The sequence below is a fragment of the Brachypodium distachyon genome, chromosome 1 (assembly GCF_000005505.3).
Source record: "Brachypodium distachyon strain Bd21 chromosome 1, Brachypodium_distachyon_v3.0, whole genome shotgun sequence".
Classification (NCBI taxonomy): domain Eukaryota; kingdom Viridiplantae; phylum Streptophyta; class Magnoliopsida; order Poales; family Poaceae; genus Brachypodium; species Brachypodium distachyon.
Genome location: NC_016131.3, coordinates 57,376,167 through 57,401,559, shown reverse-complemented (window position 1 = coordinate 57,401,559; position 25,393 = coordinate 57,376,167). Strand labels below are relative to the sequence as shown.

General features: G+C 44.0%; 1 protein-coding gene across 1 annotated transcript; it reads right to left on the bottom strand.

Annotated features, from left to right (window-relative positions):
• Positions 1-260: 260 nt before the first annotated feature.
• On the bottom strand, positions 261-14,894 carry LOC100833652 (187-kDa microtubule-associated protein AIR9). The gene is made up of 38 exons (XM_010230129.3): positions 14,684-14,894; positions 13,095-13,882; positions 12,944-13,009; positions 12,666-12,731; positions 12,439-12,510; positions 12,292-12,357; positions 12,136-12,198; positions 11,992-12,057; positions 11,498-11,597; positions 10,977-11,078; positions 10,348-10,571; positions 9,664-9,778; positions 9,172-9,292; positions 8,854-9,029; positions 8,095-8,227; positions 7,068-7,168; positions 6,938-6,985; positions 6,635-6,819; positions 6,400-6,517; positions 5,847-5,974; positions 5,493-5,661; positions 5,088-5,206; positions 4,799-4,967; positions 4,533-4,617; positions 4,375-4,448; positions 4,151-4,270; positions 3,746-3,932; positions 3,542-3,663; positions 3,249-3,456; positions 2,968-3,041; positions 2,752-2,890; positions 2,496-2,677; positions 2,087-2,242; positions 1,801-1,932; positions 1,472-1,530; positions 1,131-1,163; positions 910-1,041; positions 261-810 (listed from the first exon to the last, which is right to left on the bottom strand). Exons 2-38 carry the CDS (start codon positions 13,785-13,787, stop codon positions 634-636), a joined length of 4,980 nt encoding a protein of 1,659 aa, XP_010228431.1. The 5' UTR covers positions 13,788-13,882; positions 14,684-14,894; the 3' UTR covers positions 261-633.
• Between the last annotated feature and the right edge of the window lie 10,499 nt (positions 14,895-25,393).

Below are 25,393 nucleotides of genomic sequence, written 5' to 3'. Positions count from 1 at the left end.
CATATATGGAAAGCTGCAGCAGCAGCAAGACACATGGATCTTACGATTTATCACACAACGGCAGAAACAATAAACCTATTTGAACATCCCCTAAAAAAAGTGCTCGGTTTTCAGCACCATGCCTGTGGAATTATCTTTTTAAACTCTTCGATCTCCAATAACACAAGATGTTTTTCTCACTTGTTGATGCATTTCGAAGCTGTTGATAACGAGGAAAGATTGATCATCATCAAACAATATGACCAAACCTGGTAATGGAGTATATGAAGCTGTGTGTTTGCTAATGAGGAAAGATTGATCATCGGCAACATGACCAAACCTGGTAATTGCATACACTAGCTGTATTTGAATACAACACCACTCTCTCAATCTCACTCACTAACAGCCCTATGTACATTTTCAAGGGCCATGTAAAAAAAACAGAGACTGAACTGCAACAACCAGCCTCCTGTTTGGTTTTTTAATGTAAAAGAATAAATAAAAGGAGGAAACTGTAGCACAACCATACATACAAAAGGTGCCACACTACAACCAAATCCTACAACGATACACACTACGAAATACCAATGGACACCGGTGGCAAAGAACTTTCCTGATTGGTTTTATCACTGTTAGGTGTGTGTTACCAGGTTTTCATGCCTCTATCCTAAGGAGTGAGTTGAGGGAGGTGCTGTTGAACTTCTGGGCCAGGCCCCTGATCACAAGAATGACTAGATCTCGCATATGTCGCGTTTGCACCATCAAGTCGACCTCGTTGTCGCCGTCGATGACGATCTTGAAACGGTGCTGATCGTTGCGATACAGCTCAACCTGCAAGGAACGAATGACTGTTAGCATTGCCTTTTTCAGTGTGTATAAGGAGCATATTATCAATAGCAGATTGATCCAATTCATGGTGTACAAACTTACATGGAAGGGGGGAACATATGTTCCTCGGGCTTCAGTAGTTGGAAACGATGTCTTGGATCCAGGCTTTACGACTTTAATCCTCTTTCTGTTGACTTCCAGAATTCTCCGTTCCAAATGTCCCATGACTTGTGCCTGTAATTTTTGGTAAAGGATACTTTTAGCGCTTAGTATGCTAGGGAGCTTTCTTTTTGTGTCGGAATATCAAAAGTTGGGGGAAATACCTTCTTGGGTGTTCGATCCTTGTCACACAAAACCTGTTCAATGGTTAATGTGTTCTAGTTAGTAAACAAAGAATGCATAGCATTCCTATGAAGATAGCAAGCATAGAAATGTTAATGTTATTGTGCTTGAAGTAGTTAGCAGTGACTGGAATAATCATCCCGTGGAATTTCTCAGACACGGAATTTAGTGGAGAGAATACCCAACTGTACCATTTCTCAAGCAACAACAGTGAAAAGGAAACTAAGTTGATTTTAACAGTTTGCCAAACAGAGTATAAACATTCATGGTACTTCTGAACTACAAAAAAGAAAAGGGAATTTTATAAAGAAATGGTTGTTACCTCAAACTTGACAGAACCGTCATCAAGCTTCTGTTTTACTTCCTTGAAAATTTCGGGCTCTGTGTTAGATGAAAGTAAAAAATCAATACAACTAGTGAAGGATGTAAGAAAATCATGACCAGAAAAGCCAACATCCCTAGACAGTTTTAATTAATGATTTCATGATTGAATACGGTTCATGTTCTGTTCAATGAGGCGTGCCAAATTCATAAAGTTCAAAAGTAAATGTTTACATTAACAAAAACAAACTCATAAATTGCAGCGATCGACAATATAAACACATTGGTAGAAAAGAAGAACATAGGTATTCTTTTTTTACGGGGCTATACCAACTGCAATTGGCTCTGTTGAAGCAGATACAGGTCCTCCCTCAACTCCATCCTCTCTCACAGGTGTATAAATTGCGACAAGTCTATACCCTACATCATCAACATTTGCTTCATACATCTTTCCAATTTCACCTGCACAAGAAGTCAAGTGCAAGGAAAAAATCATTTCAAGGTATACAAGAATAATGGACCAAGTGAGATTACATGTCTATGAGTTAAACATTAGAATATTGTTAATAAAAGGTAAACATCACTAATTTCATTTTATTTTACAAAGTAATCATACCAGGTATGGAGATAAGATCAGGGCTTCCAACCATTGACCTGAGCCATTGAATTTTGCTCTTGCCTTCTTTGCCACCGCTGTAGGTACCCCGGACAGCATATAAGTTGGTGTGGAAACCTCTTCCTTCAATTTCCAGTTTTTCAATTTTCGGTATTCCTGTTAAAATAAAATACCACCTTTTATAGATATTGCTGAAGTTTGCAAGAGACTGGATATCAAAGTATCAACAATCATAAATGTACGTGCAATCTGATCTTCATGTTTGGGTTGAATATTACAATAAACATTAATCCAACTATTGTTTTTCCTTTGGCAGCCAAAAGAACTCCAGTGAAGATTATGTTAGTATTTTGGCTCATGTTAAAAAACAAACACACAATACATTCTAAATATAAGCAGTAGAACAGACCTGGCAAAATAGGAGCAGTCACAGCTGATACCGGTTCGCTGGATCGTCCAAATACATCGACAACAAAGCATTCACATTTGAGGCATCGACCAATATCCTCGAATCGTACTTTATATGAACGAGAGCACTGGGTAGTCAAAGGTTCAAAAGACAGGTCCTCTCCGGATCCATTCGAAGCAAACCTGCATCCAAAAATACACAATACGTGTTACATGCATATTGACCAAAGTGAACAAAACAGATGTCTCTTTCTTACCATTGATATTTTATTTCTTTCTTGTAGTTAGACCATATATGTTCTTGAGTATCATTGCTTGGAATTGTTTCAACTACGGTCAGTGTTTCTCTCTCAACTTGATTTCCTTTGAAAGAGAGGGTGTCGATTTTGAGTAGCTCTGCAAGGAAAAGATCCAGTTACATTAAAAAAAAGTGCATTTAAAGTAATATCCAATGAGCCCATCTGATAGCTCACCTGGAAAGAGTATATCAGATGGTTCAGAAAACTTCTCTTCGCCAATGAGCCCATCTGAACGAACAGGGGTATACCTGCCAATTAAAAAGGCATACTGCATATCACAAAGGCATGCTACATCTCAGAAGACCACTCTAATAATTTTCCACCAAAGTATTTATCAGATATAAAACATCTCAAGTAATGTGTAAGCATACATTTTCTAAAAAAAAATTCTTTACATTTTGTAAAAAAATGTGTAAGCATACCAGACAGAAATAGACTAGATTAAAGTGATTTACCCAAACAACAGACGGCAGCTGTAATCTGCATCTGTCACTTCATATGTACTTGAATCAGTGCCATCTATCCAAATCCTGATTCCGTCACTAGATTCCCTGTACCACCTATGCAAGCTCGATCCCTCATATCCACCATAGTAAATACCTACTCCACTATATAAGTCTGGACTTGTCTGCTTCAAGTTAACTTCTGAAACTGATGGAGAAGCTGCAAATTTCATACAAGAGTAAGGATCTGCAGTAAGTTAGAAAAATACACAGCAATGCCAAGTAGGAATAGATCGAGGGGCAACCTGCCATGACAGGGTTATCAGTAATAGCCATCAACGGATCGCCAGTCTTTCCATCACATCGTGTAGGAACCCAGTGAAGGATCAAGTATAAGCCAACATCATCCAATGAAGGTTTGTACACCCTGTTAGGCATTCCATTATCTCAAATGAGTTAGCTCTAAATAAAAAATAAAAAAGATTGATGCAATCAGTAAAAGAACGTACAAGGTTTCTCCAACAGCTTCTGAGCATGATGCCACCAGATGATTTTCCAAGTTATCAAGCTTCTCTTTAGTTCGGAACCATGTATATTTTCCAGTGCCTTCCTTGCCACCGAAGTAGGTTTTGGTAGCAGAAATTTCATTGTCCTCAAAACACTCTGGTACAACAAGACTGACACCCTTGGGTTCCCCTGTGTCAATTGAATTAATAAATAGTCAATGCTTTAGATTAGTACAATAACATAAATTTGGAGATATTATGCTCAGAGCTGAATTCAGCTGGTATTTCCTTTTATCATGCATAGTGACCATCTATGTAATGAACAACAAAGCTACTAGCCATTTTCATTCTGCACTAGATATCCTCCACTGATGGGAACAGTAAAACATTTTTGGAAGAAACACTGACCAGGTAAGATTATATCTGAAGAAACGCATTTAGGTGATCCATGCAATCCATCTTCTCGTACAGGTGTAAATATAACCTCCATTCGGCAATCAACATCAGCTAGAGTAAGATCTAGACATTCTATTAAAAATCAAGTAATTGACCATTAATTTTGCCAAATAAAAACATGTGCAGCTCAAATGAAAAGCACGCAGGCCTTAAAAAGACACTTGATGCACACTGACCATCCGCAATCAACTTGCTCTTGCTGCCATCATCATGCAATCTGAACCATTCCTGGATGCAGTTTCCCTTAATACTAGAATGAGAGGAAACAGAAACAAGAAATTGCAGTTAGTATATGACATTAGGCATAACCTGAACCATTGGCAGTGTATCTTACCCTCCGGTATACACAGCATGGCAAGTCAATCGACCACCTTCAACCATAGAGCCAGCTAACTCAAGTGATCGACATGTTGGTGGTCCTGCGAAAAGCCGAAAAAGTAAGCTATATAAGGATGTTGGTCCATTTACACTAGTCAGTGTTATTACATCAACTAAAAGTTTGAATAAATGTGCGCCCACATGGACATGTGCACACAAGCACAAACACCCCCTAAAAAAAATACTTGTTTTCCTGAAAGATCAAATTATCAGCTCATGTACCAGGGGTAATAGGACCTATCACTTCTGTCGACACCAAAGAACCATGAACTCCATCACTTCTAACAGGCTCGCAGGAGACAGACACGTAGAAGCCAATATCATCACATTTCAAGCAGTACGATGAACTTGTTGCGCCTTCGATTTCTTTCTGGGTTCCATCAGAACTTGTCTACAGACACAAGAAAGTTCATTGGAAGGATGACATAGGTAACCAGCCTGTAAGGCTGCAACTACTTGCTAGTTATCACTATGTGAAGAGAAAAGTGGTGTTTTAATAAGAGGAACCTACCAGTACCCAACGGAATATCGTGTCCCCTTCTTCTCCTCCCCAATATCTTCTATTGGCAACCATAGTTGTTCCTTCAATGATCTCACCATTTAGTTCAAGAGAAAGTATAATCGGACTTCCTGTTATCGTGCAGTGAGAATTAATTAGTCAGTGCATCAGAAGTTGTTATGTTTGACAAACTTTATTAGTCAGTAGACATCTAGACTATATCATAACTACAATCAAGAAAGATAACCTGGAAATGAAAAGCAGTCAATCCACATTTCCACAAAAAAGAATTAATCTCATGAATGATGTTGCAATGTAAAGGCATGTTAGACATCTATAAAGAATCCTACTTCATTTACCCACTCGGTTTCTTTCTTGGCATATAAAGTGATCTGCTATTTGGAAAAATGTAAGCACCTGGTGTAACTCTGTCCTTTCCTATGAAAATTCCTGGCTCACCAACAATGCCATCATTCCTGACAGGTATGCATTTGAAAGAAACAAACTTCCCAACATCTTCCCTTTTAATGTGGTACTGTAGCAAACCAGACGCTTCTGGAACTGGACTGCCTTCATCATCTTCGGTCTGTTAAACTTTATGTAAGTGAAGAACAGTGTGGCATAAAGAACGCATAATACTGCTAGTAAACAGACAGTATATGCTAAATATATGCATATCTAGAAGCACAATGTGCATATGTGTGATGAGTGCTATTTACTGAGTATGAGTATGAGTATGAGTTATGTTACTAACAAGAAATATAACAATACCTCATGAAGATACCAACTATATAAACTATTTCCTTCATAGCCCCCAATGTACCCATATGATGCAGTCAAAATTTGATCCTCTGAGAATTCACCAGTGACTGTCAAAAAGTTCAGGCTGGGAGGTAACACTGCAACAGAGGAGAACGGTAAGCAGAGCAATTAGATTCAGAAAGGAAATGGCGATAGCACTGAGAACAAAGAGGTAAACCACAAGGCACTAGCACATGCCTACACAAACTGGCAAAAGAAAGAATTCAGACGTGAATAGATGAATAATGTAGAACTTAATGACCTTACAAATGTTTTGTATCTAAGCAATACAATCCTGCTATGTTCCAACAAAATACAAGTGCAATATTGAAATCTACAGTTAATCCAATAGAAGAATTCTCATGAGCCATTCCATAAAGAAGTAATTAGGCCATCTGCCATTGATGAATGTAGCATTGAAGTGTGGGCAGATAATGGACTGGTGAATTTAAATGGTCACTGGTGAGTGAGCAGAACTATTCATGCTTATCAAAACAATTAAGGTTGACAGACATGGACTTACTTTCCACGACATCATCCAAAATAGCATAGGCTGGGGCACCAATTTCACCATCAGGTGCCACGGGAGTAAACTTTGCAACAACATAACATCCAACAGCGCCAAGAGGAATGCGGAATGTCTAATACAAAATTAAGAAATAGAATACTATTCGGTCATTATCTCCATTAACAAAACATGACTAGAGACCAGTAATGCTGCAACATAAAGTTTAGTAGAGAACAAAAAATTATCGTACCTTAGCAACTTTAGATGTACAAAGGGCTTCAAGCTCATGGTCATTCAGACATTCAGATGAAGATGCCTTGAACCATTGAACCCTGCTCGTTACTTCAGTTCCACCAGTGACAGTAGCTGTAACATATACCTTGCTTCCTTCTCTTGCTTCCCCAACAATCTTCAAATCGAACACTTTTGGAGGGGCTAACCAACCAAAGCAGTAAAAGCAAAGTGATCACACATATGATAGCAACATTACCCCAAAGGAGAGAATTGTAAACATTTTCATTACAAAATGGGCACAAACGTCATTGATTGCTACCTTTCTTTACTGTGTCTGTTATCGTGCAAACAGCTTTGCCCTCCTGACCTGGAAAAGAGTCAAAGACACCATATGTTAACATGACAATGTCTATGCACACTGGCAGTGGAAACTGTAAAGTTCAACAGACCTTCAAGATTGATGGGAGTATATACATATTTGAGGCGGCAACCCACATCCTCCTTGGTTAGCGTGTATTCTGTGCTATTTGACAGCACTAGAAGAAATCCACTGCATGAAATCAAATAGGTGTTTCCATAAATAACATACTACATGAATTCCTACGGATCACTTGCGGTTTAGACTAGTTCATGATGGTTTTCATATTTCCTTTTTAGTTTATCATCTAAGTTCAGTTGACAAATATTGCTCCTTAAAATTAGAAATTCGTAGGTACTTAGGGTCCCACATCACAAATGGGGATGTGGGAACCTGAGGACATCAAAATCATATTCCAACGATGTTCAGTCTATTTAATTTAGGTATGTAAAGCGATCTGATTGGACTACCAAGACCACAAGATCTGTTCAAATACGATGTGTGCTGTAAGTAGGCTCTTCCTAGTGATAACATAAGACTGGAATCTTAGTTATCGTACATGACCATGTAAGATTTGGTTCTCAGTAGTGCAGAGTCTCAGAAGGCATAAACCAGTTACTGAACTGTTATTTCGTAGGAGATGAAATAAGCCTAAGCAACTAATCAGATCAAGGCGATGTAGTGAAAATCTTCATTCGGTGCAAACTTGTAAACTATTCACGTGGACCATCGGATCTAAAACGTGCAGTGCACTGGATACGTCAAATCATATCTTATCTCTGATGTAGCAAATCATATATATGCCAATCTCTAATTGGCTCAAGGTCCAAATTACTTGATCTCAGTGTTAGGCTGTTAGCTAGGGAGTTGGTCTATGCCACTGACAACGGTATGCAGGAAAAACTTCGCTGTGTAATCACTAATCAGAACAAGTGGTCAAGACTAAAGAGGTGTGTAAATGCATACTTTCAGCAGCATGCATCAGATAGTCCTGTATTTTGGATTGGCAATGGTTTTAAACTTTTAATAACTACAATGCTTGGCTAGTAATGAAAGTCTAACCGATAGTCTATAATTTTATTCAATATACTCAAAGAAGGCACAAACATGCCGCATACCCATTTTCCTTCTCTCTAAACCATTGGAATTTGCTCAGTCCCTCTTTGCCACCAAAGTATTTTCCATTTCCTTTGATTGTGTTGTCTTCAACAACATCTCCCACAACATGTACATTGCTGACTGATGGTGTGCCTGAAATAATGCCATACACAAACATTTATGAATTTAAAAATAAAACTAGGACCAAGACGTTACAAATAGACCACAATACCACATGAAGTGTGAACATATTTCTGGAACTTAACACTGATATCAACATGACTAAAATTTAATTAGCAGGGTTGAACAAATTTATGTATAAAGGTTAAATGACAATAAGAAGAGTTTTTTAAAAGGACTATAAGCAGATGAACAGTCATCAGTTGTTTTTCAACTGGAAAGAGCATATATACGTGAATTGAAAAAACAGTAGACCAGATTACCTGTATCTTATGTCCATAGAAACTCCAGCATATATATTTTGTAAAATTTGGGGTTGTTGGGAATAATGTAAGACTTTAGGCTATATGCATCATGGATGCAGAGGCCGGGGGGCAATAAAACTTCCATTTTCTAAAAACTATAACTTGCAAATAATTTGGATAAACAGTATTGCTACTCATTAACAGACTGATAGGAACAGAAGCTTTCAAATATTAACCCAAACGAACATGCTTTGCACATGTTAAGTTCAACAGAAAAATGGAACTGCCAAAATTAACTAGCAAAAGAGTAAGGAACAGAGGGACCCGAGAGGACTCGAGAGATAAGGAATTTACCAGCCTTTACAAAATCTGTCATTGCACATTGTGGCTCCCCCTTACTGCCTTCTTCTGTAACAGGGGTGTACATAAATACCAAACTTGAACCGATATCATCTATAGTTAGCTGATATTCCATCCCCTCGGCTCCATCTATTAAAGCAGCGTTGCCATTCCATGTTCGTCTCAACCAGCTAGACACAAAACGAGGTTCAATGAGTCAACGGCATTCCTTGGAGAGGAAAAACTAAAAAAGAAAAGAAAAACACATTTGATGGAATGTTCATTTGAGCAACAATAGATCACAGGAGTTAGAAGGCAAAGAGATAAACGAACCTTGCAACACCTTTCCCTGGTCTCCCACCACACCATGCAATTTCAGGAACACCCTTGAGTACATTTCCTTCTACTAGCTCACCATCAACTATTAGATTGATGATCTTTGGACATCCAGTCCCTGGTAAACAAAAACTGATTGAGGAAACCACTATATAGTTTGGTGCCACTTTACAGTAGGTCAGCACACTAGTTTAACAACATTGTGTTACTGGATAATGCATGGTTTGGATCTTGTCTAGTATGCCAAAATAATGGCTGCTTAAGGTCACTCCTTATGCATAACTAGCATTTGAAAAAACTAAATCTGTTTTCATTAGAAATAAAGAAGCTAGAAATCTCATGGGAAAGCAAAATAAAGTTCTGAGAAGTTTTACTGAAAGGGCTCCACATTAAGATTTTACGTTTTATCTAACCTACTGTATGCGAAATTGGTCTCTATCACAGAACTACTAGAAATATTGTAGGCATACAGTGAATTATTCGACATACCTGGACAAACAGGTAAGGATACAGCAAAAATGGGCGGGAATTCAGCATCATTCAGTACCGGAGTGCATTCAACTTTCAAACATCTTCCAACATCCTCACGCTTTGGCCAGTACACCTTAGGTATACAAATAGCAGAAGTTTAGGACTTGCAAAAGGATAGTGCCATGGAAAAACTGATAGAACTATCAACTATGTAAAACCAGTAGGTACTTGGAACTTGCAAAATATAATAGCAGCGAGATAAGGTAGAAGTGTATGATAAAATAAAATGAAATTTGCAAGAGATAACATGCACACTGGAGGCAGGAGATTTCATCAAGCCATTAACGTGGTCTTAATTTTGTATGATGCAAGTTTGTGGTCTAAATTTCTTGTAAACCTCACATATAATGGAGATTTCTCGGTAATTTAGATAATTTTGATGAACAAGGAAAAAAAGGACGAAAGTGCGTGTACTGCTGGGGTCAATTACTTTGACCATCTTAGTGTGCACTCCCAAATATCAACGTTGTTTCTGTGTTCTTAAGGCCTATCAATCAATGTTGGTAATGTTGAGCAAAATCGCTAGAGTGGGGACTTGGGACACACAGAAGACACATGGATGACTGTACAAACTACACAAAAGATCTAAAAGTACAGTTATTTTATTTCCAATGCAAATAACTTCAGGAGTAATATTTGTACCTCACTTAATTCCTCAGAAATAGGAACAAAACCTGTTGGTGTCTTGCCACCTAGAAACCATTGGTATTTGAGGACTAGTTTGTCTTCGCTACTTAGATTTATGAAGTTAAAGTGGCAATGGCAGGGATCTTCTTCAAATGGATGATCAACATAAGCTGTCTTGACCATGCAATCTTGAGGCAACTTATTCTTCCATTGGTCAAGCAGGAAGGAAAATGTTGAATCTGTCCAGGCAATTGAAGCAAAATAATGTGCACTTAGAACTATCAAGGATACTCAAGAACCAGGTAAAAAATATATAGCATATAACTTCAATTCAGTTCATGTAGCCACTTTAAACTATGTTTTAATCCATGAGAACAAAAAAGAACTAAAAGAACATGAAACCCGTATTAGTTCACAAAACCATGTTTCACTATCTATATGCCTTGAGAAGCAATGACCAGTTAAAGACTGTCCGCCACACAATCCTTTGGCATTACTGCACTAACATAAAGCCCGTACGTCTAACCAAGTTCTTTTTTAAAAATAATACTGATTATACAGAAGCAAACATCTACTAACATCAATAATGTGTTGAGAACGACAAAGAAGTCAACAAGCAAACTTCCTTGGCAGCAAAACCATACCAGCGGCAAGTTCAGGGGAGCAAAATTCCCAACCATCACGAATGCAAATAGCTGTATAAGCAGGATATTGCTTCGCGACTTCGGACTCAGTGGGGTTCAGATCTGCATCAAATTCACGCTTTAGGTATATGCAGATCTCAATGTAATCAGCTGAAACGTTCTGGTTGCACCAAACAATATAGTCTGTAATTATCCAACCAGACTAATCCATCACTCCAGATGATTAATCAATTTATAAGCAGAAGAGATCACAACTAACAGTCATATTCCTGCTATACATGCTGGTGTGAACCATTTACATTGAGCTTCCTCAACTCTCAACTTTTGAGGAAAAACGCTAATTACATTGGACAATTCTGAAGAAAAAAGATAAAGGAAGGTGGTCTATCTGGAAATATCTTAAGCAAAAAGCATTAGCTTCTTTTTCATTGAGAGTAAAAATAATAATGAGACATTCCTTGCTACAGATTCAGCAATTAAAAAAAAATACACAAGACAGTGAAATTCATGTTTGGGCATACCTCGGTCGTTGAATTTTTTCAAAGTAGGGCCTACAAGCAGAATGGAAGCAGCTTCCAAGTGTGGCATCTCAAGAAGTGGATTCTCCTCCACGCGTAAATTCTGAAGACATATAGCCACCAGTGAGCAAACTATGCTAAATCCTCATGCATCAATAGTCTTGAGTGATTTCATATATATGAATATTTGTTATACAGAAAATTAGGATTCCAAGTGTTTGCCTTAACATCATATCATCATCAACAGTGATGTGTGTATATAAGTTATCAATAACATCAAGACTGAAGAATACCATGGTTGTTACCACTTATCAATCCCCATTAGTGAATTACCTAATATATGAACTGTTTTCCGAGAAAATACAAAAGCTAGCAATACACTACTGAGCAACAGGACTAAGAGCCTTAAGGTTCAGGGATACTTGGAGAAAAAGCCTAGCTCAATAACGAAATAAGCAATTTAAAATAACTTGTAACTAAAACTGCAGAAGACCTACCTCCAGAGAAGGCAAATGTGGAAATCCCTTCAGAGTTGATATTTTATTTCTGCTGGCTGCTAACACCTATATAAAAACAAAGTCAGTTAAAACCTAACTAGACAATTTGATTATTTTTAGGTCAAACAAAATCAGCATGCTCACTTGAAGTCGAGGCTGACTGGCCATACAGAGTGACTTTAACCTATTTTGAGCAACAGAAAGGAACTGGTGCAGCAAGAGAGGTAGGAGACTGAGATTAGCTCTGTCGAAATAAGTAAAGGGACGACTGCTAAGACTAAGTTGGCAACATTATCATACCTCCAAGTTAGGAAATGCTGGCAGGCTAGCAAGTGAAGTTATTTGATTTCCAGCAAGATAAAGTTGCTACATAGTTCAGCACAAATAAAAATTAGTGCACATGAGCCTTCTATGAGTTCAATCAATATGATTGGGGGAAGCACAAACCTGGAGAACTTTGCAATTCCCAAGAGGCTCAAACCCAGGGAGCTTAAAGTCATTAAAGCTCAAATCAAGAACCTGGAAATATTATGAAGCATATAGGATAGCGAAACCAGAATCAGCAAGCAATCAACAGAGATACTGTACATGGTGGAAGCACAGCAGGAAGTTTCTCAAAATGAAAAGAAGCTCCCAAGAGTGTAGGACATAAGCAAACAAGAACAAGTGGATACCTTCACCCCGCTGAGCATCTCAATGCCCTCCAAACTTGATAACAGATTGTCCCGAAGATAAACAAACTAAAAACAAGAAATATAATTAGCAGCCATTCTATCCCACTCCTTCCATTTCATAAGCTATGCTGGCTGTATATATCTTTGCACAATTCCTAGGTCTGGCAACTAGCATACAAACTAACAAACTTGTTTCTCTCTAGTTATTCAAAAGCAAAGAAAGCAGTGAATTTTCTGTACTAGAAAACAGAAGAGAAGGAGAGGCTGGATGCACTTACCTCGAGTTTAGGTGTTAATCTCAACTGTCTCAAACTTCGAACCCTATGACCTCTTGAATCCAGTCTCTGCAGCAGCAGAAAAATACGTTGGATGGAAGAAAATAACCACATGATTGATTATTCATACAAAATGCAGAAGAACGACACTAACCACGTCATCACTAGCCTTCAGTTCCACCTGTGGCAGCATTATAAACCGGGAATCACGACTATCAGCAGTCGAGCTCTTCCTCCGACTCGACACGGAAGAACCCTTGTCTGCCAATGATGTCCGAGAACCCATTTTCTTTGTGACACTGCTTGTCACTGAAGATGACCGTGGTGAGTCCAGAGAAGCATTTGAGGCCATTCTCCTGGAACTGGCACTGGAACTGCCACCATTGGAGCTCTCTGTCAGGGATGGGACCTTCTTCAGTGTAGAAGTTGGTGACGCCTTAACAGCAGGCTTCTTCACAGGATCAACCTTGGTCCTCTCAGACGACAAAGATGTTCTCTTTTCCAGTGAGGGTCTGGAGCTAACAGTTTGGGCTGACACCGGCCTACTCTTCTTCAACCCATCCGACAGCAAAGGACTGGCTTTCTTAGCAACAAGTGAGCTCCCATTCTCCTGTTGCTTACCAGCGGTTCCAGTGCTGCTCCTTCTCTGCACTGAACCAGCATTCACAGACGAGGTAGGCTTCATCGACGAAGGCCGGGACACATTCACCTCGGCCGAGGTAACACCATCAGCCCGCTTCTTGACTGACAAACCAGTCCCCAACACAGGCTTGCCATTGGGTCCAGATGCTCGGGGCTTCACCAGTTTAGCACCGGCCGGCTTAGCAACCTCCGGCGGAGCTTCCATTCCCGACAAACACAAGAAGCCTCAAGCCAGGTTCACCCCCAGGGCGCTCCAATCAAGCCAACAACCTCTTGACGACAACTGAACACATAAGTGACCTGTATTGCCAGAGACACGGTACACCAAATTAGCGTGATTGGGTCAGGAAAAATTGCTTAACAATTCGATGGAGAAAATTCGCAGATTCCCATTAATTCCCCCGCTTCATACGGGACCTGAACTAGCAATTTAGAATTTGAAAATGGGTACCAGAACTCGTCAACGCGTCCTCAACAGAAAGAAATGACGAATGCTATGACGCGAGCTTGTTGTACTAGTAGTACCAACCAGACGGAACCGTGCAAGCACGACGTCGCTAGCAATCGCCCCGTACGATAAAAACATGCGGAACATTTAAAAAAAAATTAAGCAGCTGCCCTGTCAAAAAATAAACAACCATTAAGCAGCCGCTGTCATAAGCGTCGGTCGGAATTCATCTCAAAACTAAAAAAAACCCAAAACTTGGCCCGAGATTAGTCGAAATGACAAGCGAACTCGATCGCGAAACAATCATCGCAACTCGCAAAAACAAAAAAGACTCGAACGACCTGATTATTATTTTTTTGGCGGAAATGATCCTAAAACCCTAGCGGGCGGTAAATGCGCACAAAACATCACTTCTTCAGGCAAGAACTCGACGGGGAACACCCGCCGGCATCGCCACCGCGAGTCCCCCGATTGAGACGAAGCGCTTGGATAGCAGTAATCATCGCCGGGAGGCCCCTGGTCACTCGGAAATGTGGCCCGGTAGTCCGTCAAAACCCAAACCCCAAAGGGAACACCTAGAAATTCCCCAGAAGAAAAAAAAAATCACCCGAAACTGAAAAACGCGAGCAGCGGGGGGTCTCTCGCGCGCTCACCTCCCCTTGTCGCTGCCGGACCCCCGAGCCCGGTCCCCCGCTTGCAAACCAATGCGGCCAGCCACGGGCGCGGACGGCCGTGGGGAGACGAAGACGAGGAGGCGGCTGAGGGAGCGGAAGCCGGAAGGGAGAGCAAGCGCCACGAGAGGGGGAAACGCCGAAACGGAAACGCGCAGCTCACTAGCACAGCAGTACAGTAGCAGGGAAGACCGGAAGAGGAGTAGAGTATCCAAAGGGGCGTAAAGCCGTAAAAGCGACTAAGCGAGCTAGCGCAGTGAGGCGAAGAGTGATTACAAATATTTCCAGGGGCCTGAATGCATAAACGCGAAAAAAACTCCCGGTCAGTCGGTCCCGCGCGCCCCACTTTCGAGTTTCGAAAACCTGCTCGTTTTCGCGAATGAGCCCTGGATTTTCAGAAAATCGTGGAGGACGGGCTCCGAGAGTGTGGTGTCTGCCAAGTGGACCCGGCGCCGACGCACGCCGGCATGGGGTCCAGTCCACCTGAGGGGCCATAACCTGTGTGGGTGTCGTGAGAGTAATCTCCGGTTAATGTTATAGCTACAGCTTAACTAACCATAACCCCTGGGTTTGGGTTACCCCGAAACTAATTTGAGAGGTGAGCGCGCGCTGTCAGGTGACGTCACCGGCCGGGTTTGTTTTGGGTGCTCTTCCGCTCCTGAGGGAGCATGCCCCACCCTGGCAGTGAGCTAGCTAGCTGGCGGGCTGGCGGCGTGTATGTGCGATGCTGGGAGGATCAGTAGGACAAGAGGCTGTGGGTGGCTCCGTCCGTTCTGTTCTACGTACAGTCTGTACAAGCGTCTGATCATGTGTATAGTCAATGCACATACCGAGTATATATACAGTCTGTACTATAATCGTAGCCGGCACCTCCTCCTTTACTGACTACTGGTCGCTTGAGGACAACTGTCCCCTACGTTGTCATGCGTACAGCTGGAGCTAGTCTCGTGTATTTTCTAGGTACAACAACCGGCGCCAACATTGCATATCCGGGACTCTCGTACATACTAGTCGTACTCCTCCGTTCCATAATTCTTGTCTCAAATCTGCCAAAGTGGATGTATATATTTTTAAGAAACGTCATATATACACATACATGTAATATTTCGACAAGAATTATGGAAACGGAGGGAGCGTATGCGTACGTGGATAAGTGGATTGGTCAATCCATCGATCATGGGCACGCGCGCTATGGAATTTTCAGAAAATCAATCGTTTCTTAAAACGCCACAGGTTAATTACTCCCTTTGATCATTTGAACCGAAACAACGGCATGAATTTATGAGATCGGAGGGAGTATACGCAGTATACCGTAGAGCATAACTTTCTTATGGATATGTTTTTGTAGGGTGTTGTTGTGTCGTTCCACTCACTGCTCACTCACACGTCCAGAGGAGCGATCAAAGTTTTGTTAACCACACGACGTTATGGTATATGGCAGGTACCACGTGACCCAGCTTTGGAAGCGATGGATGGAGTTAGCGACGTGCCGTCCACCACCGGATCACGCTCTCAAACTAACAACCATCCGTCCATCCATCCGAAGATATTCCACTCCCAAGTGAAAAATAATCCGTGGGAAACACCGCCGACACGTACAAGTGTCATATATGCGCATGTCCAATCGTCGGATTAGGGAAGATAACGACGTTTCTTCTTTTGGAACATAAATAATCAAGGAGTAGTCCTGTTTTTCTTTGTTGGTTACCCTTTTGATGATGTTTGATCGAGCATCTGATATCCAATCCAATCGTGCAACGCCTCTGCCAGTATTGATTTAAGGGAATATTCCTTGTGCACTGGTACTACTGATGATCGGTTGAGTTGATCTTTATTTTGTTTTGTAGACTAATTAAACTTGAGCGTAAATAAAGAGACTATGGAGGCAAAAGCGAGCCATTGTCCCCGCTCAAATTTCTGTTGCAACCCCACTAGCCAAATTTATATCATAAATATCTTTTCTTTACGGGATTGTGAAAATCATAGGAACAAGAAAAGTAGAGAATTGAGATGTCATGAGCAATTCAATCCTTCAGAATTTTACATCAGATCTCACCTGATGTGCAGAATCCTTTGGAATATGGAATTGGGTGAACTTGGGCTCAATCCTTAGAAATCTATCATCTCAATTCCTGTGAAATGAATAATACACATAGAAAAAATTCCTAAGGGTTAAAATCTTGTAAAAAATCCTACAAACCGAATGAGCCCCTCACGGTCATGTCTCTTCTCAATTGTTTTCATAGATCCGCCATCATCCTACTAGCTCGTAATGATTATTTCAAGTGCAAGAATCATAACCCGTGAATGATGGTCAGCCCAAAATGTCTGCACCTGTGTGCAAAAGGTGAAAAAAAGAGTGTAGAACAAAGATAAAGATGATGCCAATTTAAAGAAAGGAAAATGTGGGGGGTAGTCGGAAAGATCTAGTCATAAGGCCCTGCTTGGAAGTTTGATAAAACTTTCCACCCGAAAACGTTTACGAGTGGAAAAATCTGGACACCAACTAAACTCCCGGAGAGAAAAAAGGAGGTCCCGACGCGCAGTTTATTTTACGCTCGGATTCGACGAAACGACGGAAACTTCCCATCCCGATATGGCCATCCGATCAGACGTTTTTGTCGGGAGCGAATTATTTTGCCGGGCTGTAAGTTACACATGTATCGGGCTTGAAAACGGCAATCCAAGCGGGCCTAACAGATCTCCCTTTGAGAAAAAGAAAAGACGAGATAAAGAATGTGCCAGCTAGTATTTATATTTAACAGATAAAGAAAGTTGAAAAAGATGCCGGCGGTAGGACACGAGTAACCATCAACGCAGCACATCAGTTGTCACTTCTGATTAGGGCGCGAGATTAGATTGTTTGTTTAATTTCTGGATGCATGGGCCATTCATGCGAGCTAGACGTAGCAGCTACTACCACACAGAACAAATTATAGTTAACAAATGTTCTAATGATAATATAATCCGCTGTAAGGTACGTAGAATAACAAATCCTAGCTAAGATTTGTTTTCTCTAGTGCACTTTGCAACTTGCAACATTCCTTTACTTGTTTTTTGTTGCCAGCTAGCAGTACGTACCGGGTACTCCATGGCACATAACCACCATGCTACTACGTTACCTCTATAATTCTTGTCTCAAATTTGCTCAAAAATGCATGTATTTATTTCTAAAAAGTGTCTAGATACATGTAAGATTTTGACAAGAATTATGAAAAGAAGGCAGTAGTATACAACGTGTTGCAACATGCATGCCAACTTCTTTTCTTTTCTTTTTTTAGTATATATTGTTAGGTAGGATGTTACAAAAAGAAATAAAGTGCAAAGCGATCACAGCGCCCACACAAGAACAAGAAGAAGACTCGGTTGGTAAAAAAAAAAAGACTCGAAGAATAACAATGGTGTCCGGCTCGCCACGAGAAGCAGCAAACCATGCAGTGTATAAATGTGTAAAGCCTGAAATAGACGTGCCAGTTCTCCGAAATGCATCATGGCCAAGGCCCATGGGCTTGTTCGTTCTTCGTGTTCAGGCCTTCTTTTCAGGGGAGTGGCTGTTGTTTTTTCATCTCAATCTCAAGAGAAAAAAAATGGATGTGGGTGTTGTCTTTACCCAGCAAAGTTCGAAATTTTCAAGTTCAAAAGAAACTTGGAAATTTGTTCACAGCATGCTTTTATGTGACTACTCAAGAGAGTAACGCTGTGTTACTAACATTTCATTCGGAACTTTCGTATAAAGTCAGCATCATGTAATGCTTGGATTGTTCAGCTAAAAGTCTTTTTTTTTGGTGTTGGATTTTTTCCTCTTTTGAGAATCTGTTGGAAGTTGATTCTTGAAAACATTAGAAGAATACGCATCAAACACAACTGTGACAGAAGGCACAAACATGAGTGAGTCAGGATCAATGGTGAGACCTGGTGTCTTTTTTTTTTATGGACGCAACAGGGTACATGCCCACGAGTGAACATGGGTTGGTATATCCCTGTGTCCCCTTGTGACGTCGCCCTTCCTTACTTCATCAACAAATTGTAGTTTTGTCTTGTGAGGTAGATGATCACGGATTTGGCCTGAGACCTTGGGCAAGTGGGCGCGCTCGAGAGGATGGTGGCCTTGGGTGGCTAGCTTAGGAAGACACCATGATAGTTCTAAGCAAAGTCATGGATGGCATATAGTTGTGATGGTAATTTGAACACCGCTTCATGTCTAGGATGAAAACCTCATGTCGAATCCGACAACGACATGTTGTGTCTATTCCATTTTTAGAGAAACACATACACTCCTAGCCAAATCGTCAGTGGTCACTAGGTGAAATATCATTCAAAGAAAATGAAAGCACCATCTATAACCACAAATCAATTCAAAGCAAATCAAACGTCGCAATGATCTCCATGAACACAATGGACAATTGCATATCGAATCAAACTGAGCGATATCTTGGGAGCAAAGTTGGTGCTTGTTGAGGTGGTTGTACCATATCATACGGTGATCAAAACCCAAATTTGACGTATACCTCATAAATACAGTATGCCTTTATTACTTTTGGACTACTTTTTTAGCGATAGGCAACGTGGCACTTATAATGAGTCAATAATGGTGACTTTACCAAAAATTTATAACCCTACGACTCCGGTCCTTCATGGCCGTCGTGAAAATAGTGTATATTTGAGGTTGTATGTGTCTACGGTATTTTAGGGTTTTTTCCAAGTAAGAGTTCGAAGAGTGATCGGCGTAGAGTAACAGTTTACGCTTTCCATTTCTGAAAGCGCCTAGCTACGCGATCGCTGATGCTTTAAATACTCGTCTTTTAGGGTCTTCTTTTTTTTCACTCTCCAACAGCAAAACAAGCGAGCTCCTTTTCCCTTGAGAGAGTGGCGGCGCCTCGAGCAGGGGCATCTTACGGCAGCGGCGAGCCAAACAACCGGTGGGCTGACGAGCCTTCCCTCCGCCAGCCGCGGCGGCGCCGAGCGAGATCGGGGGATGGGGAGAAGCTATGCTGTGGAAGGTAGCGGGCATGGAGGGGATCAGGAGACGCGACGCATCGCATCGCATCTAGCTTCCTGATGCCCCGGCCTTCTCTCCAGAGCGACCGAGGTTTCCATGGAGGATCCAGATCAGGCAAGTTTGCTGCAGGTATCAAGATCTGATTGCCTCAGTTTATCCTCATATTTTCGTCAATTTATCTTCATGGGCTGAGATGTGTAGAAACATTTGGGAGCAATTGACATGTTTTCAGCAACACTCCCTGCCTCCCTGGCCTCAATTGGGCGCGAAGTGTGATTTAGTGTCACGGTATACCCTGACGTTGCCAAACACGCACTCGTTCTCTCTCAGCTCACTTGGACACGATGAACACAAGAGGTATTTTTTGCGCTGCGTGCTGTAACTGCAGCTTTTCTGTTTCTGATTCACCCTTATTTATGTGGTCTCCAACGATCCATCAAAATAGCTAACAAACTGATCAGATCGCTGACTGAGCTAACAGGTCGTGCCATCCCACGACGCCCAAGTCATGCGTGATCTCTACTGCCGCAATACTCGCATGCTCCATGCCATCCCATGGTGCGGTTAGTGCGGCCTAACTACCTAGCTAATAATCAGAAGAAAAACAACTACGACCATATCGTGAACAGGCTCACTGACAGCCCCTTATTTCCTGCTAACAGCTAACTGAAGAAAACAGCAAGAACTGCTACAGTTAACTGAAGAATAACTACAGTGCAAAGCTAACAGAGGTAGAGCGTGTGCAGAGTTTAATCCAACACTTCACCCCCTTAAACTTGCACCTCGACGACACCCAGCAAGCGACGCAGTTCGATAAACCTGACGAAGCCAAGCGCCTTCGTGAGAATGTCTGCCAGCTGCTCCTCCGTGCGCACATGATCCACATCCACTTGACCTCTCTCGATGCAGGTTCTGGTGAAGTGAAACTTCATGTCAATGTGCTTACGGCGATCATGAAATACTGGATTCTTGCACAGAGCGATCGCTGACTTGTTGTCCACTAGAAGCCTGAACTTTGTAGGAGCTCGCCCGGTCAGGTCACCAAGAAGGCGACTGAGCCACACACCCTGACACGCCCCTGCAGCAGCGGCAATGTACTCTGCTTCACACGAGGACAAGGCCACAGTTTTCTGTTTCTGTGAACTCCAGGAAACAATGTTGTGGCCAAGAAAGAAGGTGACTCCAGAGGTGCTCTTGCGATCATCTGGATCACCTGCTAGATCGCTGTCACTGTATCCAACAAGTACAGGATCCCCTTCCCCTTTTCTGAAGCTGCAACCGAAGGACAATGTTCCTTGTACATACCTCAAAATTTGCTTGATCAAACCCCAATGAATTTGAGTGGGATTTTCCATAAACCTGCTGGCAACACCTACGGCAAGAGCAAGGTCTGGCCGTGTGTTTACCAGGTACCTGAGGCTGCCAATCACACTTCTGTAGAGGGTTTTATCAGCCTCTCCTGTGTCATCATGTTTCTTCACCTTCAGACGACACTCCATTGGGACGCGGCAGCTGTTGCAGTTGCTCATGCCAGCAGTCTCCAGTATCTTCTCAGCATATCTCCTCTGGCACAGCGTGATCTGACCATCAGATTGGGTGACCTCAATCCCCAAGTAGTAGCTGAGATGGCCCAGATCACTCATTTTGAAGAGTTGCTGCATCTGATGTTTAAATTCAGAGATGAACTGTACATCAGTGCCGGTGATGATCAAATCGTCAACATAGACTCCCACCAGCAAGTATGAATTGCTGTCACCCCTCTTGTACACAGCATGCTCTACTGGACTGCGGATGAATCCAAGTGAAACAAGTGAAACATCAAGTTTTTCATACCATGCCCGAGGTGCCTGATGGAGTCCATATAGAGCTTTCTGCAGTTTCCTTGCCGGCGACGACGTATCCCGGTGGCTGGCACACGTAGACCTCCTCGCTGAGTACACCGTTCAAGAATGCAGATTTTACGTCCATATGGTGTACTTCCCAGCCAGAGTGTGCCGCCAGCGCGAGAAGGACACGCACCGTCTCCATTCTGGCCACCGGAGCAAAAATCTCCTCGAAGTCCACCCCCTGGCGCTGGGCGTAGCCTTTCGCGACGAGGCGAGCCTTGTACTTGACGAGGTTGCCGGCGGCGTCGCGCTTTACTTTGAAAACCCACTTGAGGCCAATCGCTTTGTGGCCTCGAGGGAGTGCAGACAACTCCCAGGTTTTGTTTTCAGTGATTGATGCCATTTCTTCGTCCATGGCAGCTCGCCACGCTTCATCTGCGATTGCCTCGTTGATGTTTTGAGGCTCTTCGGCAGCGAGCATGCACTGCTCGCCCAGCTCCCTGATGGCTTCATCCTCCGTGGCATCGAGGACGCAGGACAGGCGCCGATAGCGAATCGGCCCGGTGTCCGTGTCGCGGCCGTCGTCGTGCGTGAGTGGCGTTGCCCAACGAATGCCAGTCTGTCCGCTGGCGTGAGCGGCGTTGAAGCGGTGCCGGTGGGCGTGAGTGGCGCTGGCGCTGGCGTGACAGACCTCGAGGAACTGCCACCAGTAGAAGAACTTGAAGCTTGCCCAGCTAGTGTCTCTACGCCAGTGTCGATCTGCATGGTGCCCGACTCCTCGACATACGTCATTGAGAAGGATGTGTTGCCTGACGCTTGCACTTGCTCCTCTGCCCAGTTCCATGCTCTGCTTTCCTCAAACACAACATCGCGCGACACCTGCAGCTTGCCTGTTGCTGGGTCATAGACTCGATAGCACTTTGAGCCAGCTTCGTAGCCAATGAACACACACATGGTGGAGCGGTCTGCAAGCTTGTTGATGCCAGGGCCAACCCTCTTGACGTGAGCAACACAACCGAACACACGCATGTGCTGGACGTTCGGTTTCTGGCCATGCCAGAGCTCATACGGAGTGATGCCATCGAGTGCACGAGTAGGAGCACGGTTCAGTATGTAGACTGTGGTTCTGACAGCCTCTCCCCAGAAACGAGACGGCATCTTCATGCTCTTGAGCAGACAACGAGCCATCTCCACGACAGTTTGGTTTCGTCTCTCGACGACCCCATTCTGCTGTGGGGAATATGGCGCCGTCGTGTAGTGCTGGATGCCGTTGGTGTCGCAGAGCTCGCGCCACTCGCCTGAATTGAACTCTCCTCCGCGATCGGAGCGGAAAGCCCGGAGCCTGCAGTTGCCCATCGCCTCTGCAGCGACTCTGATTTTGTTGAAGAAGTAGTATGCATCACTCTTCACCTTGATGATCTCGATCCACATGTAACGACTGAAGTCGTCCACGACAAGCAAGAAATAGTTGTTTCCTCCTGGCGTCGTCGGAGAGATTAGGCCACAAAGATCAGTGTGGACCAGCTCGAGGCTCTGCTGTGCTCTGAACGATGATGCGCTTGGGAAAGGCGTGCGGTGTTGTTTCCCCAAAGCACATCCATCACAGTACTCTTCAACACGACGAATCTTGGGTAGGCCACGCACCATGTCTCGCCTAGACAGAGTGTGGAGAGCACGGAAGTGCAGATGCCCAAAACGAGCATGCCATCTCCAGGCAGCGTCGTCGGTCTTGCTCATCAGGCACACTGGCGTGTCGTGTGACAGGATGCCAGTGTAGAGTCTATTGCCGGTGCGCTTGACGCGCGCGAGCAGGCTGTGCACGGGATCACGGATCGTCATCATGCCATCTGCTATGCCGATCTTGTACCCTCCCTCGTCCAGCTGGCCAACGGAGATTATGTTGCTCCGGAGGCTCGGGATGTAGTACACGCCTGCGAGGACGCGCTGATCACCTGACTGCCCTCTAAACAGAACAGATCCCTTTCCGCAGATACTGACCAGGGAACCATCGCCAAATTTCACCGAGCCACGCACGGTTTCATCCAAGGTTGCAAAGACATGCTTCTCCCCTGTCATGTGGCTACTTGCACCAGTGTCAAAGTACCACAGTCCATCTGGTGAGGGCACAGGGAACACCCTCTCCTCATTGAGGAACACTGTCTGCGATGCCACGATCTGCGACGCCGTTGATTCAGTGACGATGACCATCATCATGGCAGGTGCTTCTTCCTCTTGAGCTTGGGCAAGGTTGGCTTGCACGTTGCCGCGCTCTTCATCGCGCTGCCTTTTCCGGCACTCTTTCGCCCAGTGGCCGGCCTTGCCGCAGTACCGGCAGTTGCCCTTGCGGCGCTCGGTGGCGCCTTTTCCTCCCTTGAAACCGGCCGGCGGCTTGGGCGCAGCGGCCTGCTTGCCGCTCGACTCCCCGGCGCGCTGCTTCTGCCTTGCAGCCCACTCCTCTTCCGTGAGCAGCAGACGGCCACCGGCCTCTGGCTCCGGCGCGCCACGCCCCTCTGACGCGGCCAGGCGACCGCTCAGCTCCTCGATGGTGAGTGTGCTGAGGTCGAGCAGCGTCTCGATGGAGCACGCCATCTGCGTGTACCGCGTCGGCACGACGCGGAGAGTCTTGTAGATGGCGTCGAGCTCGGTGGTGTTGTCGCCGAGCGACTGCAACTCGCTGACGAGGCCGGACATCCGCATCGAGAAGTCCTCGACGGATTCCCCGGACTTGAATGCCATGGCCTCGAACTCCTTGCAGAGCCTCTGGCGGCGAGCCTCGCGAACGCGATTGTCACCAACGCGCATCGTCTTCAGCATGTCCCAGGCCGCCTTGGCCTCGTCCTTGGCCGCGAGTGCTGGAACCATCTCCGGCGGGACGGACCTGAGGATCGCGCCGAGCGCCTGGCGCTCCTGCCGCTCCATGGCGTCGCCGGTGTCCACGGCCTCCCAAAGGCCGGCGCCCTGGAGCGCGATCCGCATCAGGATCGCCCACTCCTGGTAATTCGTCTTGGTGAGGGTGGGGAAGGTGACGCTGCCGCCGCCGCCGCCCTCGCGCACGATCTCCCGGACCACGATCTCCCCGCCACCACGCCTGCTTCGGCTTCTGCCACGACTTTGCGCGCGTCCGCCCACCGGGGTCACTGACCTGTCCGATGTGCGGCCCGCCGCTTTCGCCGCCGCCGCGGCGCCTCCAACCTTTGCTGGTGGTGTTCCGACCATGGTCACCAAAGCAACAAGGCTCTGATACCAATTGACGTTGCCAAACACGCACTCTCTCAGCTCACTTGGACACGATGAACACAAGAGGTATTTTTTGCGCTGCGTGCTGTAACTGCAGCTTTTCTGTTTCTGATTCACCCTTATTTATGTGGTCTCCAACGATCCACCAAAATAGCTAACAAACTGATCAGATCGCTGACTGAGCTAACAGGTCGTGCCATCCCACGACGCCCAAGTCATGCGTGATCTCTACTGCCGCAATACTCGCATGCTCCATGCCATCCCATGGTGCGGTTAGTGCGGCCTAACTACCTAGCTAATAATCAAAAGAAAAACAACTACGACCATATCGTGAACAGGCTCACTGACAGGCCCTTATTTCCTGCTAACAGCTAACTGAAGAAAACAGCAAGAACTGCTACGGTTAACTGAAGAATAACTACAGTGCAAAGCTAACAGAGGTAGAGCGTGTGCAGAGTTTAATCCAACATACCCGGGATCTAGAAAATTGCATAATCAGGCAGGTTGGTATCGCTATGACGTTCTAGGGAACACAATTAAACTTGCTCTAGACAGGAGCACGATCATGATCGACAAGGTAACATTGAACGGTGATATTAGTACGACTCCTATGTGAGGCTACTATAGATG